The 20,433-nt window shown below is 38.0% G+C and overlaps 1 protein-coding gene across 2 annotated transcripts in view; it reads left to right on the top strand.

Annotated features, from left to right (window-relative positions):
• The first annotated feature begins 2,149 nt into the window (after window positions 1-2,149).
• Window positions 2,150-20,433, top strand: part of DYNC2H1 (dynein cytoplasmic 2 heavy chain 1) — a 328,866-nt gene continuing 310,582 nt past the window's right edge. For both annotated transcript variants that reach the window (XM_028158576.2, XM_008150183.3), the window contains exons 1-11: window positions 2,150-2,436; window positions 3,085-3,255; window positions 3,610-3,745; window positions 4,665-4,783; window positions 6,473-6,617; window positions 7,343-7,575; window positions 10,010-10,138; window positions 10,240-10,353; window positions 10,472-10,583; window positions 10,803-10,927; window positions 11,729-11,904. In XM_028158576.2, the coding sequence (XP_028014377.2) occupies window positions 2,242-2,436; window positions 3,085-3,255; window positions 3,610-3,745; window positions 4,665-4,783; window positions 6,473-6,617; window positions 7,343-7,575; window positions 10,010-10,138; window positions 10,240-10,353; window positions 10,472-10,583; window positions 10,803-10,927; window positions 11,729-11,904 (1,655 nt within the window). In that variant the 5' untranslated portion in view covers window positions 2,150-2,241. The remainder of the gene's footprint in view (window positions 2,437-3,084; window positions 3,256-3,609; window positions 3,746-4,664; window positions 4,784-6,472; window positions 6,618-7,342; window positions 7,576-10,009; window positions 10,139-10,239; window positions 10,354-10,471; window positions 10,584-10,802; window positions 10,928-11,728; window positions 11,905-20,433) is intronic.

Raw genomic sequence — 20,433 nt, forward strand, 5'->3', positions numbered from 1 at the left:
CAGTTTGAAACTTTAAAAGGTTATGACCAGTGGCACTATGCTTACTCAGTATTATCCGAGAAGCATTCAAAGTGTTGAAACACCACACAGGAAGCACCGAAAAGAATCTTCACATGGCACCTCTATATACACCCCAATTTTACTGTCTTAGCTCCTGGTGCCCCATTCAGGCAATAAAAAAGGAGGTTTCTATCCATAACCACCCATATTTTTGGGAAGGGTCCCTTCCTCACAATGTCCACCTAACTTCCACTGTCTATATCTGGCACCAGGCTTCACTGATAAACAGATGAGGCCAGCAGAGGCAGCTGAGAAGGATCCCCAGCCCTGGGATCTACAAAACTCCAGGATAAAGGAGTTGGATGATTGCAAACGATTGACATGAAAAGAAATTCTGGCCCCCTGGTGTGGGGCAGTGGTTGAGTGTAGACCCCTGCACCAGGAGATCACTGGTTCTATTCCTGGTCAGAGCACATGCCCAGGTTGAGGGCTCATCCCCAGCAGGTGGCATGCAGGAGGCAGCCAGTTGATCTTGATGCTTCTATCTATCCTGGCCCTGGTTGGTGGTGCTCTGTGGTAAGAGGGTAGAATAGATGCTCCTCAGGGTCCCAGGTTCAATCCCAGGTGCGGGAGGCAACCAATCGCTGTGTCTCTCTCTCCCTTCACTCCCTCCCTTCCACTATGTCTGAAAATTAATGAAAAAAAAATATTCTTGGTGAGGATTAAAAAGAACAAAAGACCCCACAAAAAACTTCTGAAGTATCCTAAATTACAGCAAGACAGCAAGATGGAGAATGGGCGGAAGAGGAAGGGAAATTAATAGCGCATAAAGGCTGAAATCAACAAAAGATTGCTCACATTCTTGAAACTACCTTGAAACTTTGAATCAACATCCAGGCAGCTATAATCTCAGAGAAAAGGCCGGGTGGGATGGGGTGAAAAAAAGGAGAAAAAAGGGGACATTGTTAATATTTTCAAGAATAAAGATAAAATTAATAATTAAACAATGGAAAAATATATAGTGGGGTGAGGATTAGAAAAACCCCCCAAAAACCAATGGTGGGAAATTAACCAACACAGAAGACAGCGGAGGAAGATTGAGAAAGTAAATTGACATTGTATTGAACTCCTATTTTTATCAGTCTCTTTAAAAAGAGACTTTAAAATGGTAATCTTTTAAGTTCTCAATACAACCTAGATAGTATTGAAATAAGAATTTTAGGGGTAAAATAGGACAGGTTTAGGAAATTTTAGAAAATTTGGAAATAAAGAGGACCATGGAGGAAGCACAGGGCTGCAAAGCTGCAACAGGAACATTTCCATAGAATGAGGGATGGGAATAGCAAAACGTCTATATTTACAAAATAAAGGGAAGGAAGCCCTTCATCCAGTAGGAGAAGAAGAAAGCCCAAAGCGAATAGAAAAACAATAAGGAAGGGGGGGAGGGGGAGGAAAACCTCACATGTGAGGTCTGACCTTTGAGCTCAAAAGTTAACCATAGTAACCAGTCCAGGGAATAGTGACCAATCAGAAGGAATATCAAGGCACCAGGATCTGCAGACTTTATAAACCCTAGGGAAAAGGAACTCAGTGGGACCCTTTCCCCCTCCCCACGTGGGAGTCTGTACTGTGAATTTCTTTCCCCTTCCCCCGGTGGGGATCTGTACCTGTTCTCTAATAAATTTCCACCTTTGCTATACCATCTTCTGTCCGTGGATTCATTCTTTGACTCCAGCGGTCAAAAAAATCCAAAAATTCTGCATCTGTATGTTCCATTTTATAGTTGTGCAACCCGACTCTGAGAGTGGTTTGTTCATGGGTGCGGGCGGAGAGGAAGCACTAGCACCGAGCCCCCCCAAAGCCAGGTCACGCTGCAGCACTTTCCCGACTAAGAGGCATCTTTTCTAATAATGCGTTACGGGAAACCAGGAGAAAGAACAAAAGGCAGGTTTTGCTAACCGACACAAACTTGCGATCGATGACTGCGGAAAGCAGCTAAGGCGCGCAGAAGCGCTCGATGGGCTCCAGGAGCCTTGCGTGCGCGCGCCCGAGGGGACGCACAAGCGCGCCCGCGGCGCCGCAGCGCTCCGTCGCCATAGCGACTGCTCGGGCTTCCCCGAGGCGTTGCAGGCCCTCGCGGGCTCGGGACTCGAGCGGAGCTTTGCTCCTCACTCCCCTCGCGCAGGTTTCTTTCTTCCTTCTCTTTCCTGTGCTCCCTTCCCTCTCCCCTTCTGCCGGAGGATGGCGGGCAGGGCCGAGGACATCCGGAAGCTTTTCATCCTCACCACCACCCAGAACTACTTTGGACTGGACTCGCAACCCTGGGACCAGCCGCTGCTGCACCACAGCCCGGACATCAACAACTTCTTGGACGACGGGAACCAGATGCTCCTCAGGGTGCAGCGCTCCGACGCCGGCCTCTCCTTTTCTAACGCGGTAGGGCTCCCTGCACCCTGCCCTGAGCCCCTGCTTCCCCCAGTCTGACCCACAGCGATGTCGGTCCCTCCTCAGCCTCCCTTGTCTTCAGGAGCCCAAGGCTGCCTCCAAGCTTGCATCCCACCGGCTTGCATCCCACCTGCTCAAAGGAGGTTTCCTGAACAGAACAATTATATTCTTAAAAAAAAAAAAGAATGGATACCCAACTTGCCAAATTTCCATTTTGTTGTTGTTGTTGTTGTTGTTAATCCTCACCCGAGGACGCTCCTCCACCGAGTCCTCTAGTGAGTGGAAGGGAGGGGAAGATACACACACAGACACATGGATGGATTGCCTCCCGCATGCACCTCACCTGGGGCTGAGGTTGAACCTGGAACCCAGGTGCGTGCCTTTGATCGGGAATCGAATCCGAGATCCTCCAGTGTGCAGACCGAGGCTTGACCCACTGAGCAACACCGGTCAGGGCAGGGCCCAGGTCTTATTCTTCAGGAGCGGAGATAGATTGGGTGTAATATGCAATATAATTATTTTTACGTAACCATTTCCCCAAGGGATAACATTACCGGGACACAATGTTTTAGGGAACATTTCTCTTAAAAATTAACTTTTATGAAGATAACATTAAAAATAATTTATTTACCACTTTAGATTGATTCTGCTGACACAAAGGATAAAGTGCTGGTGTTTTTCAAGCTGAGACCTGAAGTGATTACCGATCAGAACCTACATAACAACATTCTTGTTTCATCTATGTTAGAATCACCTATAAATTCCCTTTATCAAGCAGTACGGCAGGTATTTGCACCCATGTTGTTAAAGGTGAGTAAAGTAGCTGTATAGTCATTTTTTTTTAACCTTAGATTATTTGGATAAATACTTTAATAAATAGAAATGTAAGTATTAATTTATATGCTGTTAATATCATTAGTATTTAAAATTTTTAATTAAAGTGCATATTCTTTTAATTAAAAAAGCTTTAAAGTAAGCTTTGATGAAAATTGGAGAAATACATAAAATGCTCTTACATTACCGTAATGACTTTTTCTCTCCCTTAATGAGACAGAGGTGGTGTCAAACTTTGAGTAAAATAAGCAAATGTGGGCTTAGTCTTTTAGGAAGTGAATTTGATTGGTAAGCTTTTGATCAGTGTTTGCGCTTGTCTGTTTTTATTAGGATCAGGAATGGAGTAGAAACTTTGATCCCAAACTTCAGAATCTTTTGAGTGAACTAGAAGCTGGATTGGGTATAGTTCTACGAAGATCAGACACGAATTTATCAAAACTGAAATTTAAGGAAGATGACACACGAGGTATATAATGATAGCTTAATCAAAGACAAAACAATTGTCTTATAAGTAAATTAATATATTTCTTCAGAGATTTATTTCCACAACTTTGGGTCTTCTCTGAGCCTGAGCTTCTGTTACATGAATAGATTGATATAGATTTGGGGAAGACAAAAGTGTAATCTTTAATGATGTGCAATTCATAGAAATAGAAAATATAATTGGTTCTTGAATAATGAGGACTGACCCTAATTGTATACTTTGTAAAGATAATAGGCCAGTGACTTTTATTTTAAAACGTATTTTATCTGAAACTAATTATAATTTTATGTCTATAGTTAAATTATTACTCATGACATACATAAGTCATTATTTTAAAATATTGGGGGAAAATGTCTTTATTGCTTAATTAGTAAATTAAATGCTTTTTTAGTTCCACAGACTCAGAAAGAATAGTGCTTTTATTTCCAGCATGTGATTAGGCAAGTACTAGTAGAGATCATCTAGTTCGTTGGAAAATTTAAAAGCAAAACTATTTTAATTTGCTTGTATTTTGAAATTAAATTGCAAACATTGATTAAATCATAATCATCTGCAGTTTGGTAATATTCAGTAGCATGAATGGTTTTGGAATTAGATTTAGGAAAGCCTTGTGTCTGAGAAGCAAATTCATAGATGTAAGTAGACTGACAGTATACGTCTGATAGGCTTACAAAAACATGCAGGAATCATTCTCAGCAATAAACTTGACGTGAAGTATAAATTTGGTGCTGTTATTTTTCTGGTGGATTCAAGTAAGAACTTTCTGTTGATAGAAATTACAAAATATTTTTTTCAATGCATCCTCAAGAAAATAGGAAATATTCAAAATCTGCGAGTAAACCAAATTACTTTCTGGCTTTTCATTTTCAATTGACATGTTTTTTCCTTTGCACTTTTTCAGGTATTCTTACACCAAATGATGAGTTCCAGTTTTGGATAGAACAAACTCATCGTGGAAATAAACAGATTAGTAAAGAAAGAGCCACTTATTTTAAAGAATTATTTGAAACAATTTCAAGAGTATGTAATTCATACATATTATATGTTAGGCTTTTGATAAAAGTACTTTAGAATTGTACATTTAATAAATTTATCTGTTTTAAAATCATTACTTAATGATTACAAACAAAATATATCCTTCATAAATAGCAAGGCTTATTTAAGATGTGTATTTAATATGAGTACAAGTTAAAAATCTAAACATTTTGCCCAGTTGGTGTGGCTCAGTGGTTGAGCATTGACCCATGAATAAGGAGATCAGGTTCTATTCCAGGTCAGGGCACTTGACTGGGTCATGGACTAGATCCCTGGTGGGGGCATGCAGGAGGCTGCTGATCAATGATTCTCTCTCATCATTGCTGTTTCTGTATCTCTCTCTCTCCCCCTTCATCTCTGAAATCAACAAAAATATATTTTAAAAAAATCTAAGTTTTAAAAGTTAGATTGTAATCTCTAGAAAATATTTTTCTCAAACATAATTACTTTTCTGTAGGTAGATAGGGAAAACAAAAACCTAAAACACTAATAGAGGTTTATTTATATGAAGGTAATATATGTTCTTTTGAAAGAATGTTCACTTTATTCAGATTAGAAGCATTTTGAAATAATTTATAAGTTAAAAAGCCTTAGTTTTTTACTTATTTGATTGATTATCCCTTGATGTATCTAAGAGAGGTCAAATAAGTGACCATTTTAATTATGATTATAAAAAAATCGATTCTTTTCAAAATAAATACAAAGTAATTTTCTATTTGTTTCCAATATTTCAAAAATATTTTAATGAAGTATTTGAAATAATTTCAAACCCTTTTTATAACAGTGATGAAATAGCCTATCTAATAAAGACGGAATATGCCAATTGACATCATACCCTCACAAAGATGGCAGCACCCACAGCCAATAAGGGGGGGTATATGCTAATTGACTGCCATGCCCTCAAAGATGGTGGTGCCCAGTTCCCTCAGCCCCGTAGCACGGCCAGGCCCACATCCAGGTGGGTCTGGCTGCTTCACACGCCTGCCTCCGGAGTCCCCTGTACCCACAGCCCCCAGCTGCCTAGGGCTGGCCCGAGGCATAGGCAAGCCTTGGATGGCAGCTGCCTAGCTGCCCAGAGCCACCCGAGGCACAGGTAACCAGGGCTGGACCGAGGCTTGTGCTACTGGCAGTGGCAGCAGTAGAGATGTGATGGGTGCATTGCCTTCCCCTGATCACCAGGTCACCTCCCACCCCTGAGGGCTCCCGGACTGTGAGAGGGGGCAGGCTGGGCTGAGGAACGCTCCCCCCTCCAGTGCATGAATTTTCATGCACCAGGCCTCTAGTAGAATAATAAACCTTGTATTATTGGTAACATTATACAATGCAGTAAATGAATGAAGATATGCCAACTACATTGGGTATTGTATATATGGCATTATGGCTACCTTTATTTGGGTAAATAAAATAAATGCATCCAAAGTTAAAGAAAATTAGGCCAGTGTTAAAAAATGAATAGATTTTTTTGCAATTCCTATTTTTTTTCTGGCTTTCATGAAATTTATGTTTGTGAAGGTACTCAAAGAGTATTTGTATAACAATATATCTGATAGAAAAAGGAGAAAATAATATGGCAAATGTTAGAGTTGTAGCAGTTGAAAAAGTCAGAACATTTTGACTATATTGCCCAAGGTAAAGAACTGATTATATTTAAAAATGAATGCATTTTGGTTTTAGGAGTTTTATAACTTGGACAGCCTATCCCTATTGGAAGTCGTTGACCTGGTAGAGACTACTCGGGATGTTGTCGATGATGTGTGGAGACAAACAGAGCATGATCATTATCCAGAGTCACGAATGTTACATCTCTTAGACATCATAGGTACTAGTAAAGAATAAACTTGAAATTTTGGAAGCCTGTTTTATTTTGTTTTCTGTTTCTTTTTCTTTAAGTTTTTACTAAAAATGCTTCTTAAAGTAATAATTGTTGCTGCAAGTAACTCTGAAAGCAAATGATACAGAATTATTTAAATAGATATTTGTATATAGTTGGTTAATTTAAATCATGTGTCAAATTCTTTGACCATTAATATTACTAAATTTACATATATTTTTAGTCCCTATGTGTATGTATTAATTTAGAACTTATTTTTTAATGAACTAAAATGTTAATATTACATTGGCTTATCTCTCAATATTAAAATTGCAAATACTTTTGACTCAGAAAATAGCCTTCTCATTATTATCCTGAGGAAATATTAGACATGTACATAAGGATATTTATTGTAGCATTGTTTGTAACAAATAGCAATGGAGAATTAAGTTACATCATGCTATATCCATATGGTAGGCTCCGCAGCCTTTAAAAAAAAAAAATATATATATATACATTTTAAAGATGTACATGATATATTGCAGGATGCAAAAATACTTCTGTTTTTTAAAAAAATATTTGTTATTGACAGTGCATATCTAAGGGTGTGCATTGTGGTATTTCATAGAACCTTAGTTTACTAATTTGTATATTAATTTTGTTGTAGGCATGTATTCTATAATTATTTTGTAAAAAGACATTTCCATTAAGAAGCTTGCTTTATGTTTTATTAGGTGGTTCATTTGGAAGATTTGTTCAGAGAAAGTTGGGAACTTTGAATCTATGGGAAGATCCTTATTATCTTGTGAAAGAAAATCTGAAAGCTGGTATTTCAATTTGTGAACAGTGGGTGATCGCCTGTAATCATCTAACAGGTCAGGTGTGGCAGCGCTATGTTCCTCATCCATGGAAAAATGAAAAATATTTCCCTGAAACACTTGACAAACTTGGCAAACGCCTTGAAGAGGTATCATTTGATTATTTGGCTCTTTGTCTTTTTTGTTGTTGTTAATTCTCACCCAAGGATATTTTTTCCATTGATTTTTAGAGAAAGTGGAGGGGCAGGAAGAGAGGGGGGGGGGTAGAGAGAGGGGAGAGGAAATCAATGTGAGAGAGACACCTCCATTGGTTCCTCCTGCCAGGATTGAGCCTGTAACCCAGGTACTTGCCTTTGATTGGAAATGGAATCTGAGACTCTTCTGTTCCCAGGCTGACACTCTAACCACTGAGCCCCACGGGCCGGGGCTTGGCTCTTCTTTAAGTGTGAAGTAGGTCCTCACGTGTTTATGAATGTATTTTATAATTTATAAGCACTACATCTGATAGAAACTCTATATTTTTGGCCGAGAATAGGGTTAAAGTTCATGTGAAATAGTTTATGACAGTCACCTGGTGTGACAGTGCTGTTTTCCACCTTCTCTCTCTTTGGTGTGTGTTCAACTTGTGAATTGTGAACTTCTGTTTTGTTCTTTGTTATAAAAAAGATAATCAGCCCTAACCGGTTTGGCTCAGTGGATAGAGCGTCGGCCTGTGGACTCAAGGGTCCCAGGTTCGATTCTGGTCAAGGGCATGTACCTTGGTTGCGGGCACATCCCCAGTAGGGAGTGTGCAGGAGGCAGCTGATCGATGTTTCTCTTTCATCGATGTTTCTAACTCTCTATCCCTCTCCCCTCTCTGTGAAAAATAAATAAAATATGTTAAAAAAATAATCAGCCCATTTTTCCATGTATGTAAGCTATCAGACATTCCCCTGGCTATTAAATTGTAAGCAGGACAGCTTTTTTAGGGGGTTACTCAGTGGAAATACTTGAAATAGCTGCTTAATTTTCATTACTTCTGAATTTCACTATAAGACATATATTTAGCTTGAAGGGATAGGCAAAATGAGAATATGAAAAGATTGCAAAGCTGGCTTTTTTCTTTTCTGCTTATAGGAACTATAGTTCTTTGGGGATTTTTAAAAACCTTTTTCACCATGAAAAATTTAAAACATATTTAAAAGTAAAATAGTATAATGAATACCAGTGTATCCATTGCTCAATTTCAACAGCCTTTGACATTATTTAGTTCTTATTCCATCTTTGTCTAACCTGCCTTCCTTTTATTTTTTTCTAGAGTATTTTTAAAGCCAATTCAAGAAATCATATACTTTCCCCCTTAATACCACTATCATAATACCACTCTCACATCCCCCAAAATTATAACAATTTCCTAACATTATTTTATATCTAACCAGTGTTCAATTTTTCTGATTGTCTCAGCTGCTTCATAGGTACTTTCCAACTTTTAGTTTGATATGTGGGTTCAGGTATATTTAGCCTGATCCATCTGTTATAATGCTCTCCATTTTTTTCTTAATGATTTTAGCAGCCATTAATGATTACGAGGTAATATAAAATGGGGGCTTTCTAATTCTGTTGTTCTTTCTACATTTGTTAGTGATGGTGGAAGAACTTTTCCTCATCAATTTATTAGTTACTCTGAAATAAAGTGTGTATAGGAATAGCTGGGTAGACAATTATTTCTTTTATTTATCACTTTTTAAAAACAATGAATAAATAAGTTAGTATCTTAGTAAGTTCCATTGGTCATCAATGAAATATTTTTTAGTAGAATTATTATGAACCCATGAGGTGTTATATTTTATGTTTCCATCTACTATAGTGTTTCTTTGACAATTTCCTTACCTTCAAGCCTCCCAAAATGTACCAGTCCATCTTTTATATTTTCTGTCTCATACCTGGAATTAGTAATTTTTCCAAAGATCCTGGCTCTTTTTAGTAAAAAATGGTATTTAGAAACAAAAATCTGGTTGAGGAAGTGTTAAATTTTACTTAGTTATTAATGCTTTTAGGCCTTTTCTGTCGGAAGGATTGTTAAATTGGTGTTTTGTTTTTAGCAAGATAAAAATAAATCATGAATTTGTACAGATATTTCCGACTCAAATGGAAAATTATAGTGTTTTTACTTAACCTTTTTGATTATTGGGAAAATTTTAGATACAAAATATAATTTGTTTTCCTGTAGTATGTAAATGGTACATAAAAGAATTGTTAATATTGTTTCATTATCAGAATTGCAATTTAATGCAGAATTATGTCTGTCATAAGTACTATAATAAGGAGGAGAGGAGCTATAATATAAATGAGCTTTAAGCAAAATTTTAAAATATTTAGATATTATATTTTTTTCACTAGATTTGAGCACACTGATTGATGTGTTAATATAGTATGTCTTTGCGCATCACTTTGAATATTGATGAGTAATTCTCAAAATTATAGTTTCAGTTTTCATTTCAGAGGACCTAAGTAAAGAAATTCTTGCTCAGTATCTTTAGGTTTTAGACTTATTTGTGCAGATTTATTTATTTAAATAATTTTTTTTTTTAATATTTGTTTTAGGTCTTGGATGTTAGAACAATTCATGAGAAGCTTCTCTATTTTTTACCTGCTAGTGAGGAGAAAATCCTGGCTCGAGTATTTGAACCTTTTACTGGCCTGAATCCAGTGCAATATAATCCATATACTGAGGTTGAATATATATGTTTCTAAATATAATTTCCTGTTTGTGTTGTTCTTTTTAAAGGCAGTTTTTAGATATTAAAGTCTAACAATATTGACAATTTGTTTAGCCTTTGTGGAAAGCGGCAGTGTCTCAATATGAAAAAATTATTATACCTGTGGAACGAAAAATAGCAGGAAAATTGAAAAATTATATTTCAGAAATTCAAGATAGTCCACAACAGGTAAAATACTGAAATATTTTACATTTAATACTTTCTGTAAGCTATTTTAGGAAATATACATATATATACCAAGTTAATCCACTTGGGATAAACATATACTTATTTTATTTTATATTAGCTTCTTCAAGCATTTCTGAAATACAAAGAGTTGGTGAAGCGTCCAATTATAAGCAAAGAATTGATGTTAGAACGAGAAACTTTACTGGCAAGGCTTGTGGACTCAGTTAAAGGTAAAAGTTTATCAGAGATTATAATGTTTGCTGGAGAAAATATTTTTGTAGCCCACCTTTTTTCTATGTTGTGTGCCATTTAGGATTAAGACTACATTAAGGGACCAACTCTTATTATTTTTCTATTTATGATATTTGACATAGTTCTTGGAACATCAAAAGCCTTTAGGAAATCTTTGCTAAATGTGTATAATCGTTTATTTGATTTAAATTTTATAGATTTTCGATTAGACTTTGAGAACCGGAGCAGAGGAATTCCTGGTGATGCATCTGGGCCACTTTCTGGCAAAAACCTTTCAGAGGTTGTTAATAATATAGTTTGGGTTCGCCAGTTGGAACTGAAGGTATTTATTTGAATAAAAGTTGAAGAACACTAATTGTAAAAGCTGCTAAATTAATATAGAAGTCACTCTAGAATTGTAGTGAAAACATTAAAAAACATTTTCTCTTTTTCTTCGTATATCCATTAAATTTTTATGTGAAAAGTAGAATTCTGAAAAAGTTTGCTGAGGAGGTTGTAATGGTTTTTCTCATTCCTTGTATAGAGATAATTATCAAACCATTTATCATTACAATTGCAGTTTTCCAGGTAAGTGTCTTTGTAAAAAAATTCAAGAGAAGAGCACAGTTATAGGGTACTATTAAGGCTAACATGTTTGAGATTTTTACTTATTCAAGTTTGTATTTTTGATGTTTTACTTTGATGCTGCTTAATTTTCTCAGCTTTCTAAGGTGCTACATTGTTCTTTGTACAGTTATGAAGGAAAGGAATTTCTCTCCTTTAAATTGCCATTCAAATTGCGCTTATCGTTGTTTAAGATATTAACCAGAGCATTTAGCAAAGGGTCCAAACTGCTGCTTAATATATTTAGGAGTATTGCAAAATTCTTGGAGTTTCACCTGAATTTCCCTTATTTTAACCTTCAGATTATGCCTTGTATGCAATCTTCTCTGTGTTTTGCTGTCCAGAGGTTGTATAATTTAGAAGCAAACTAGGGGTTGATATTTTTATATTCACTGGAAAATCTTCTATTATACTATTTATAGACAAATGGGAAAATAATTTCTAAGATCAGAGAATGGGGCTTATTTTATGCTAATTTTGTTAGATTTTAAATAATATTCTTGTAATTTGACTTATTAAGGTGGATGATACCATCAAGATAGCAGAGGCTGTTTTGACTGACTCATCAGGATATCGATCTTTCCATCGAAGTGCTGAAGATCTCTTAGAGCAGTTTAAACTGTATGAGCAAGAACAATTTGATGATTGGTCCAGGGATATTCAGTCTGGTTTGTCTGATTCTAGATCGGGTTTGTGGTAAGTTTAAATATACTAAATAGTGAAATCTGCACAAGAATCTTTTTCTTCTGTTATTAGTCCACTGGCAAGATGGAAATAATCATTTCTACTCTCTTTTTTCTCACACTTGCTGCTACTCCTTCATGTTTTTTTTGGTTAGGTTTTGTTTATCAAACTTTTAAGTCATTAAGGTTGGCAATTTGATGATGTAGTTAGTTGACTGCCTCCCCCTTGTTTCTCAGGTTCATTGCCCAGAACTGCGGATTCCATTTTTGGAATTAAGCTTTCCTTCTTCTAAAATTGTTTGTTAATGGTATTTACATATGTTTTGAATGTAATTTAATTGGTCAACCTAATTTTTCTAATGGGTGTTTAAAATGGATGCCCTAAAGGGATTAAAAATGCTGACAGAGTAAGTGGAAGCTCACAGGCATGCTCCCAGGGCCAAACTGGAAATATAGCAAAAATACAGGAGAACCACCCTGAAAAATGAACTGAGGACTACCTGGAGAGAATCCTGGTAACCAAGGACAGAAAGCAGAGACCACATAGAGGCTGGTAGGAAGGGCAGAGGTACAAAAGGGCATGTGTTCCCACAGACAGCAGCTGAAGTACAGAGAGATATCTCAGCTGTTGGGGGTTGCCACTGAGAACTCAGGGTTTAATCCTCAAGCTGGGGCCCCCAGCATAGAGGACCAGAACTGAGAAAGGTGTCCACGTAATATCTGGCTGTGAAAAACAGTTGGGTTGCTTTCTGCCAGGGATAGAGGGATGGAAATGCAGGCACCCTCTTAAAGGGCCAACGCACAAAATTCTGTGTGCAGCCACTCACCTTTTGCTTTGCCAAGGGTGGGCAGAGTGGACTGGAGCTGTATAAACATAAGCCAGGGTTGGGGATCCAGGGATAGGGCTTAGAAGACAGACACCTCGGTTTCCTGTGCTGAGTCATTCCTTCACTCTGCGGAGGTCATCTTTCTCAGGTAAACCTGTGCTATCCTGATATTTTTGCCTGGAGGAAAGACAGTTGACCCACCCTATTGGATAATCCTCTGCCCCACCCTGTGGAGTTTCTTAGGCCTATAAAGAGACAATAAAAATTAGCCTCCTGGCAGAAGCAATTGTCCCACCTTGTTGGAAAACCTCTTACCCCACCTGTGGACCATTGCTTGAGGATACTCTGACTGAATCTAATCATTCTGCAGGCAGAGGTGGTTCTCTGGAGGCTTTGAGTCTTTGCCGGATCTAATTAGTCAGAAACAGCAGTCTGGGTCCCCCCCATAGACACCGTCCCAGACTGCTCAGTGAGGCAAAAGCCAGCAGGGCCCCAAGTGCCTACAGCTGACACCTGTGGTACCAGCTCTTGTGGGGGAAGGAAGTACAGCCCAGAATAGGGTTAACCAAGGTGTAAGACTCAAGGCAGACTCAGACTCTGGGCTAAGGAGTCCAATCACTGGACAGATGGCATGAAGACATTGGGATTGAGCCTCTCTGGGAGCACGTCAGAGGGGAGATCCCTCCCACAATGAGGCATCAACAGTCAGGTCCCAATTACAACAGGAGAGCCCAAACAACACACACAAGGGGCATTCCTAGAGCATCCAGCTCAGGTGAACAGAGAGTCTATACCATTGGACACTTCAAAACACCTTCCTTGTAAGGCCATCCCACAAAGACTGGGAGTCATAGCAGTTCTATCTAATACATAGAAGCAAATATAAAGAGATAGGTAATAAGGGGAGACATAGAAACAACCCCCAAGTGAGAGAAAGAATGTCCAGAAAAAAAGATGGAGGTAAGCAACCTATTAGAAATAGAGTTCAAAACAATGGTTATAAAAATCTTAAAGAACTTTAGTGCAAATTACAACAGCATGAGAAGGGATATAGAGGTCATTAACAAGAACCAAACAGAAATGAAGAATGATATATCTGACATGAACACACGGGGAGGGATTAAAAGCAGATTGGTTGAAGCAGAGGACTGAATCAGTGACTTGGAAAACAAGGTAGAAAGAAATACACAATTAGAGCAACAAATAGAAAAAAGAATTAAAAAGCAGGAAGATATCTTAAGCGATCTCTGGGACAACATGAAACATAACAACATCCACATTATAGGAATACCAGAAAGGGCAGAGAATGAGCAAGGAACAGAGAACCAATTTAAAGAAATAATGACAGAAAACATCACCAACCTGGTGAAGGAAAATGCCACACAAGTTCAGGAGGGACAGAGCGTCCCAATCAAGATGAACCGAAAGAGACCCACATGTAGAAACATCACAATTAAAATGGCAAATGTTAAAAACAAAGAAATAATCTTAAAGGCCTCAAGAGAGAAAATTCATACAAAAAGGTTCCCATTAGAATGGCAACTAACTTCCCTAGAGAAACACTTCAGGCCAGAAGGGAGTGACATGGAGTATGCTACTTTAAGTAATGAATAGCAAGGTCCTGAATCCAAGACTACTATATCCAGTGAGGCTATTATGTAAGTTTCCAGACAAAAAGAGGTTAAAGGAGTACAATACCACCAAACCAGCAATGCAAGAAATGTAAAAGGGACTGTTTTAAGAAGAAGAAAAGGAGAGAGGAACATAGGCATAAAGAAAATAAAAATGGCAACAAACAAATACCTATCTATAGTAATTTTAAATGTAAATGAACTAAATGATCCAGTCAAAAGACATAGATAGGGTGACTGAATGGATAAGAAACATGACCCATATATACTAGAATGCTGTCTACAAGAGACACACCTCAGAAAAAAAGGTACAGACTGAGAGTGAAGGGATGGAAAAATATATTCCATGCAAATGGAAAGGAAAAAAACAAAACACTGGAGTAGCAATGCTCATATCACACAAAAAAGATTTAAAAATGAAGGCCATAACATTATGAAGGGACGAAGAACGCCACTTCATAATAGTAAAGGGATTGATTAAAAAAGAAAATATAACCCTTGTAAACATACATGCACCCAATATAGGAGCACCCAAGAACATTAAAAAACTCTTGATTGATCTTATGGGAGAGATTGACAGCAATACAGTCATAGTGGGGGACTTTAACACCCTACTGAGATCATGGTATAAATCTTCCAGACAAAAAATTAACGAGGAAACAGAGGCCTTAAATGACACACTAGATCAGTTGGATCTAACTGATATTTATGGAACATTTCACTCCAACACAACAGAATGTATATTCAAGTACAATTGGAACATTCTCAAAGATAGACTACATGCTAGGACACGAAACAAGTCTATAAATTCAAGAAGATTGATATAATACCAAGCATCTTCTCCGATCCCAATGGCATGAAGTTAGAAATGAAGTACAATAAAATACTCAAAAACACTCAAATACATGGAGGCTAATAGCATGTTATTAAACAATGAATATTTTTATCAATGAGATCAAGCAAGAAATTAAAAACTTCCTGGAAACAAATGAAAAAAACAACCAAAACCTATGGGACACGGTGAAAGCAGTTGTGAGAGGAAATTGCGTAGGTCTATAGGCCTACCTTAAGAAACAAGAAAAAGAACTAATAAACTAACCCAAAAACTAAAGGAAATAAAAGGGAACAGCAAGAAAATCCAGAGGAAGTAGAAGGAAGGAAATAATAAAGATCAGAGCAGGAATAAATGACATAGAGACTTAAAAAATATAGTACAAAAGATCAATAAATCCAAGAGCTGGTTCTTTGAAAAGATAAACAAGATTGATGAACCATTAGCTAGACTCTATAAGAAACAAAGAGAGAGGACCCAAATAAATCAGAGATGAAAGAGGTGATATAACAATAGACACCACAGAAATACAAAGGATTGTAAGCAAATACTATGAACAACTATATGCGAACAAACTGGCAAATCTGGGTGAAATGGAAAAATTCCTTGAAACATACAATCTTCCAAAACTCAATTAGGTAGAATCAGAAAACCTGAGTAGGCAAGTAACAGCTGATTAAATTGAAGCAGTAATTAAAAAACTTCCAGCAAACAAAAGCCCTGAACTGGATGGATTTATGGGTGAATTCTACCAAACATTCAAATAAGAACTAACACATATCCTCAAAATATTCCAAAAAAATCCAAGAGGAAGGAAGACTTCCAAGCTCTTTTTATGAAGCCAGCATTATCCAAATTCCAAAATCAGATAAAGACACTACAAAGAATGAAAATTACAGGCCAATATCCTTGATGAACACAGATGCTAAAATCCTCACCAAATATTATCAAATTGGATCCAGTAATATGCTAAAAAGATCATATATCATAATCAAGTGGTATTTATTCCAGGAATGTAAGACTGGTACAATATTCACATTCTGTATTAAAATTCCAATGGCATACTTCATAGAGTTAGAACAAATACTCTAGAAATTTATTTGGAACCATAAAATACCCGAATAGCTGCAGCAATCTTGAGAAAGAATGAAGTAGGAGAGATCACAATACCAGATATCAAACTATACTACAAAGCCATTATAACCAAGACAGCCTGGTACTGGCACAAGAACAGGCATCTAGAACAATGGATCAGAGCAGAGATCCCAGAAATTGACCTACATCATTACAGTCAATTAATATTTGACAAAGGAGGCAAGAACATACAATGGAGTAAAGACAGTCTTTTCAACAAATGGTGCTGGGAAAACCTGACAGACATGCAAATTGATGAAACTAGACACCATACACAAGAATAAACTTAAGGTGGATAAAAGACTTAAATGGAAGTCATGAAAACATAAAAATCGTAGAAGAAAACATAGGCAGTAAAATAGACATCTTTACACAGCAGTATGTTTATGGATACATCTCCTAGGGCAAAGTAAACTAAGGAGAAAATAAATAGGACTACATAAAAATAAAAAGGTTCTTCCCAGTAAAAGAAATCACCATCAAATTGAAAAGGAATTCCACTGCATGGGAGAAAATATTTACCAATGATTCATCTGATAAGAGGATAGTATACAAAATATATTAAGTACTCGTACAACTCAACAAAAAGAAAACAATCCAATTAAAAAATGGACAGAAGACATGAATAGATATTTTTTTTCAAAGAGGACATAGAAATGGCCAGGAGACACATGAAAAACTGCTCAAAGTCACTGATCATCAGATAAATGCAAATTAAAACCACAATGAGATATCACCTCACACCTGTCAGAATGGCTATCATCAAAAAATCAACAAACAACAAATGCTGGCGAGGATGTGGAGAAAAGGGAACACTAACTAGTTCACTGCCGGTGGGAATGCAGATTTGTGCAAGCCATTATGGAAAACAGTATGGAGTTTCCTCAAAAAATTAAAAATGGGACTTCTGTTTGACCCAGTCATCCCACTTCTGGAAAAAATCCTAAAATCCCAAAACACCAATGGGAAAGAGTATGTGCACACCTGTGTTTATAGCCATTTTATTTATAACTACAGGCCCAGTGCCTGAAACTCATGCACTTGGGGGAGGGGACCTCAGCCCGGCATCTACCCTCTAACAGTCTGGGAGCCCTGTGATCGATCAACCCAAAGAGGTAGGCCCTGCCCACCTGACTGGGGCTCCGAGATGGATCGCCCCCATAGAGGGAGGCTCAGCCTACCTGCTGCAGCCTGCCGGTCTGTAGCCTGGGCCTCCCTCTTTGGGGAGATTGTGGAGCCCCCCAATTGATTGCCCTGCCGGCTGGTGGCCTGAGCCTCCTTTTGTAGGGTGGTCATGGGGTGATGGCTGGGCCCCTGACCAATTGCATTGCACCCACCTTGGCTGGCCTGCCACCAGTCTGTGTCATAGTGTGGTCATCCAGAAGGTTGTTTGGCTGTCTAGTCTAATTAGCATATTATACTTTTATTATAGACTAGAGACCCGGTGCACGAAATTCATGCACGGAGGGTGTGTGTCCCTCAGCCCAGCCTGTACCCTCTCCAATCTGGGACCCCTCGAGGGCAGTCGGACATCTCTCTCACAATCCAGTACTGCTGGCTCCCAACCACTCGCCTGCCTGCCTGCCTGATTGCCCCTAACCACTTCTGCCTGCCAGCCTGATCATCCCCTAACCACTCCCCTGCCAACCTGATTGATGCCTAACTGCTCCCCTGCCAGCCCGATTGCCCCTAACTACCCTCCCCTGCCAGCTTGGTCTCCCCTAACTACCCTCCCCTGCCGGCCTGGTTGCCCTTAACTGTCCTCCTTTGCAGGCCTGGTCTCCTCCAACTGCCCTCCCCTGCAGGCCTGGGTCCCCCCACCTGCCCTCCTCTGCCAGCCCGGTCACCCCTAACTGCCCTCCCCTGCAGGCCTGGGTTCACCCCAACTGCCCTCCCTTGCAGGCCTGGTCCCTCCCAAGTGCCCTCCCCTGCTGGCCATCTTGTGGCGGCCATCTTGTGTCCACATGGGGGCTGCCATCTTTGCCCACATAGGGGCGGCAATCTTGTGTGTTAGAGTGATGGTCAATTTGCATATTACTCTTTTATTAGATAGGATGGGTAGCCAAGATTTGGAAACAGCCCAAGTGCCCATCAGTAGATGAATGGATGAAAAAGTTGTGGGACATTTACAATATGGAATACTATGCAGCTGTAAAAGAGGGATCTCTAACCCTTTGGTACAGCATGAATGCATTTGGAGAATATTATACTAAGTGGAATAAGCCAAACTGAGAAAGACAAATATCACATTATCTCACTTCACTTATCTGTGGAACAAAATGAATTGACCAACAAAATGAGATCCGAAGCATGGAGGCATGGAACAGACTGACATACCACGATGTGGGGTTCGGGGCGAGAAGACATAAATCAAAGAACTTATATAGTTATATGCATAGCCCATGGGTATGGGCCATAGGTAGTGAAGACCTGGGAAGGTGGGTGGGGGCTGGGAGGAGCGGGGAAAGTGGGGGGGAAATAGGAGATACCTGTAATACTATCAATGGTAAAAAATACATTTAAAAATGAAAAAAAAAAAATAGGATGGTCTAGAAAAACCGTTGTTTCTTTGTCCTGGTACACTTTCCAAGAATATAATTGTTTGTACTTTTAGAAATTTGTCATATTTTAATTTTTAGAAACTTGTTACTTTCTAAAAGTAACTTTATAATATGAAACTTCGTTTATTTTCCCAATATTGCTAAGAAGGACAATTAGGCCATAAGTGATAGCTTCTTAAACTGAATAAATAATTTTTCCTCTTTTATCTTACATTTTGGTGTTGGAGGAAGAATAGAAGAACCAAAAGGTGCTAGGGTATAATGACTATAACTTCACTATTTAATTTTTACCCTTCCTATCCTGAACCTAAAATAGGAAAGATGTTCCAGGCCAAATAAAGAAGAAAGAGTTCTTCAGTTAACTAATTTTGGAATCTATGCACGTTTATCACTATAGCTCCTGTGGAGATCCACCCTATACTAAAGGACTAAGACCTGCTGGGAAGAGTCTGTGTAACTTTGTTCAACCCAGTATTTGTTTCCCATTTGACAATGAAACACCCTGACTTCCACTTTTTTTTTTTTTAAACTCATTATTATCCCAGAGGGTCAGTGTGTTTTGGGACATATTTTAGGATATGGTGGTATATAGAACCTAATTTTGAAGTTTAGATGAGAATAAAAGCAAAAAGGACCACCATAATAATTTTCTGATAGGCTTTATGTTCATATAGAAAAGTTTTGGCTAAATAATTTCAATTCATTTTAAAGTGTGCTCTGTTTTATGTGTTTTTAAATAGGCTGAATAGATTTGTTCTTTGCTTTTTAGTTGCTTCCGTTCTTAGACCTGCAAGATCTCTTATTTGTGGAAGTGATTTAAAAGAATGAGCATTCTATAAACCTGATATTGAAAGAAAGGTCATGAAAATATAATACTTTATGCTTAATTTAGCTCTGCTTACTTTTTACAATCCATGCTGATTTGAGTGTCCCAGTGTAAAATTTGCAGCTTTTACATGAAACATAAGACAGGACAGTCCTTAGGTAGTAAAACCAAGAGTAGAGAAGTGAAACATTGGACTATCTCTGTTCCTACAATTTTGATGTTCTTATAATTGATCCTTTAATAAAAGTATTAAAGAATTGCTTGGCTGGCATGGCTCAGTGGTTGAGTGTCGACCTGTGAACCAGGATGTCATGGTTCATTTCCCTGTCACAGCACATGCCTAGGTTGCAGGCTCAATCCCTGGTGTGGGGCGTGCAGGAGGCAGTCGATCAATGATTCTCTCTCATCACTGATGTTTCTCTCTCTCTCTCTGTAATCAATTAAAAAAAAGTATTAAAGAACCAAGTAAGAGGAGTAAAAACTACACAAACTTTTATAAAATGAATCAAAACTTTTTTCTTTATGGTGTATATGTCAGTTTTGAATCTTAGTTGAAAGTTGAGAGATTGATTTTTCTGAATTCAAAAGTGCTTGGTTGAAATATTGTTATATTTTAGCTATTACAGTTTATTATCAAGATCTGAATTGTGAGATACTATGTGAAAAAAGAAAACAAGTTGAAAACTATAATTAAATTTTTTCTTTTACCTTGAATTAACTTTAGAAGAGTG

Source organism: Eptesicus fuscus, chromosome 13 (genome assembly GCF_027574615.1).
Source record: "Eptesicus fuscus isolate TK198812 chromosome 13, DD_ASM_mEF_20220401, whole genome shotgun sequence".
Taxonomy (NCBI): domain Eukaryota; kingdom Metazoa; phylum Chordata; class Mammalia; order Chiroptera; family Vespertilionidae; genus Eptesicus; species Eptesicus fuscus.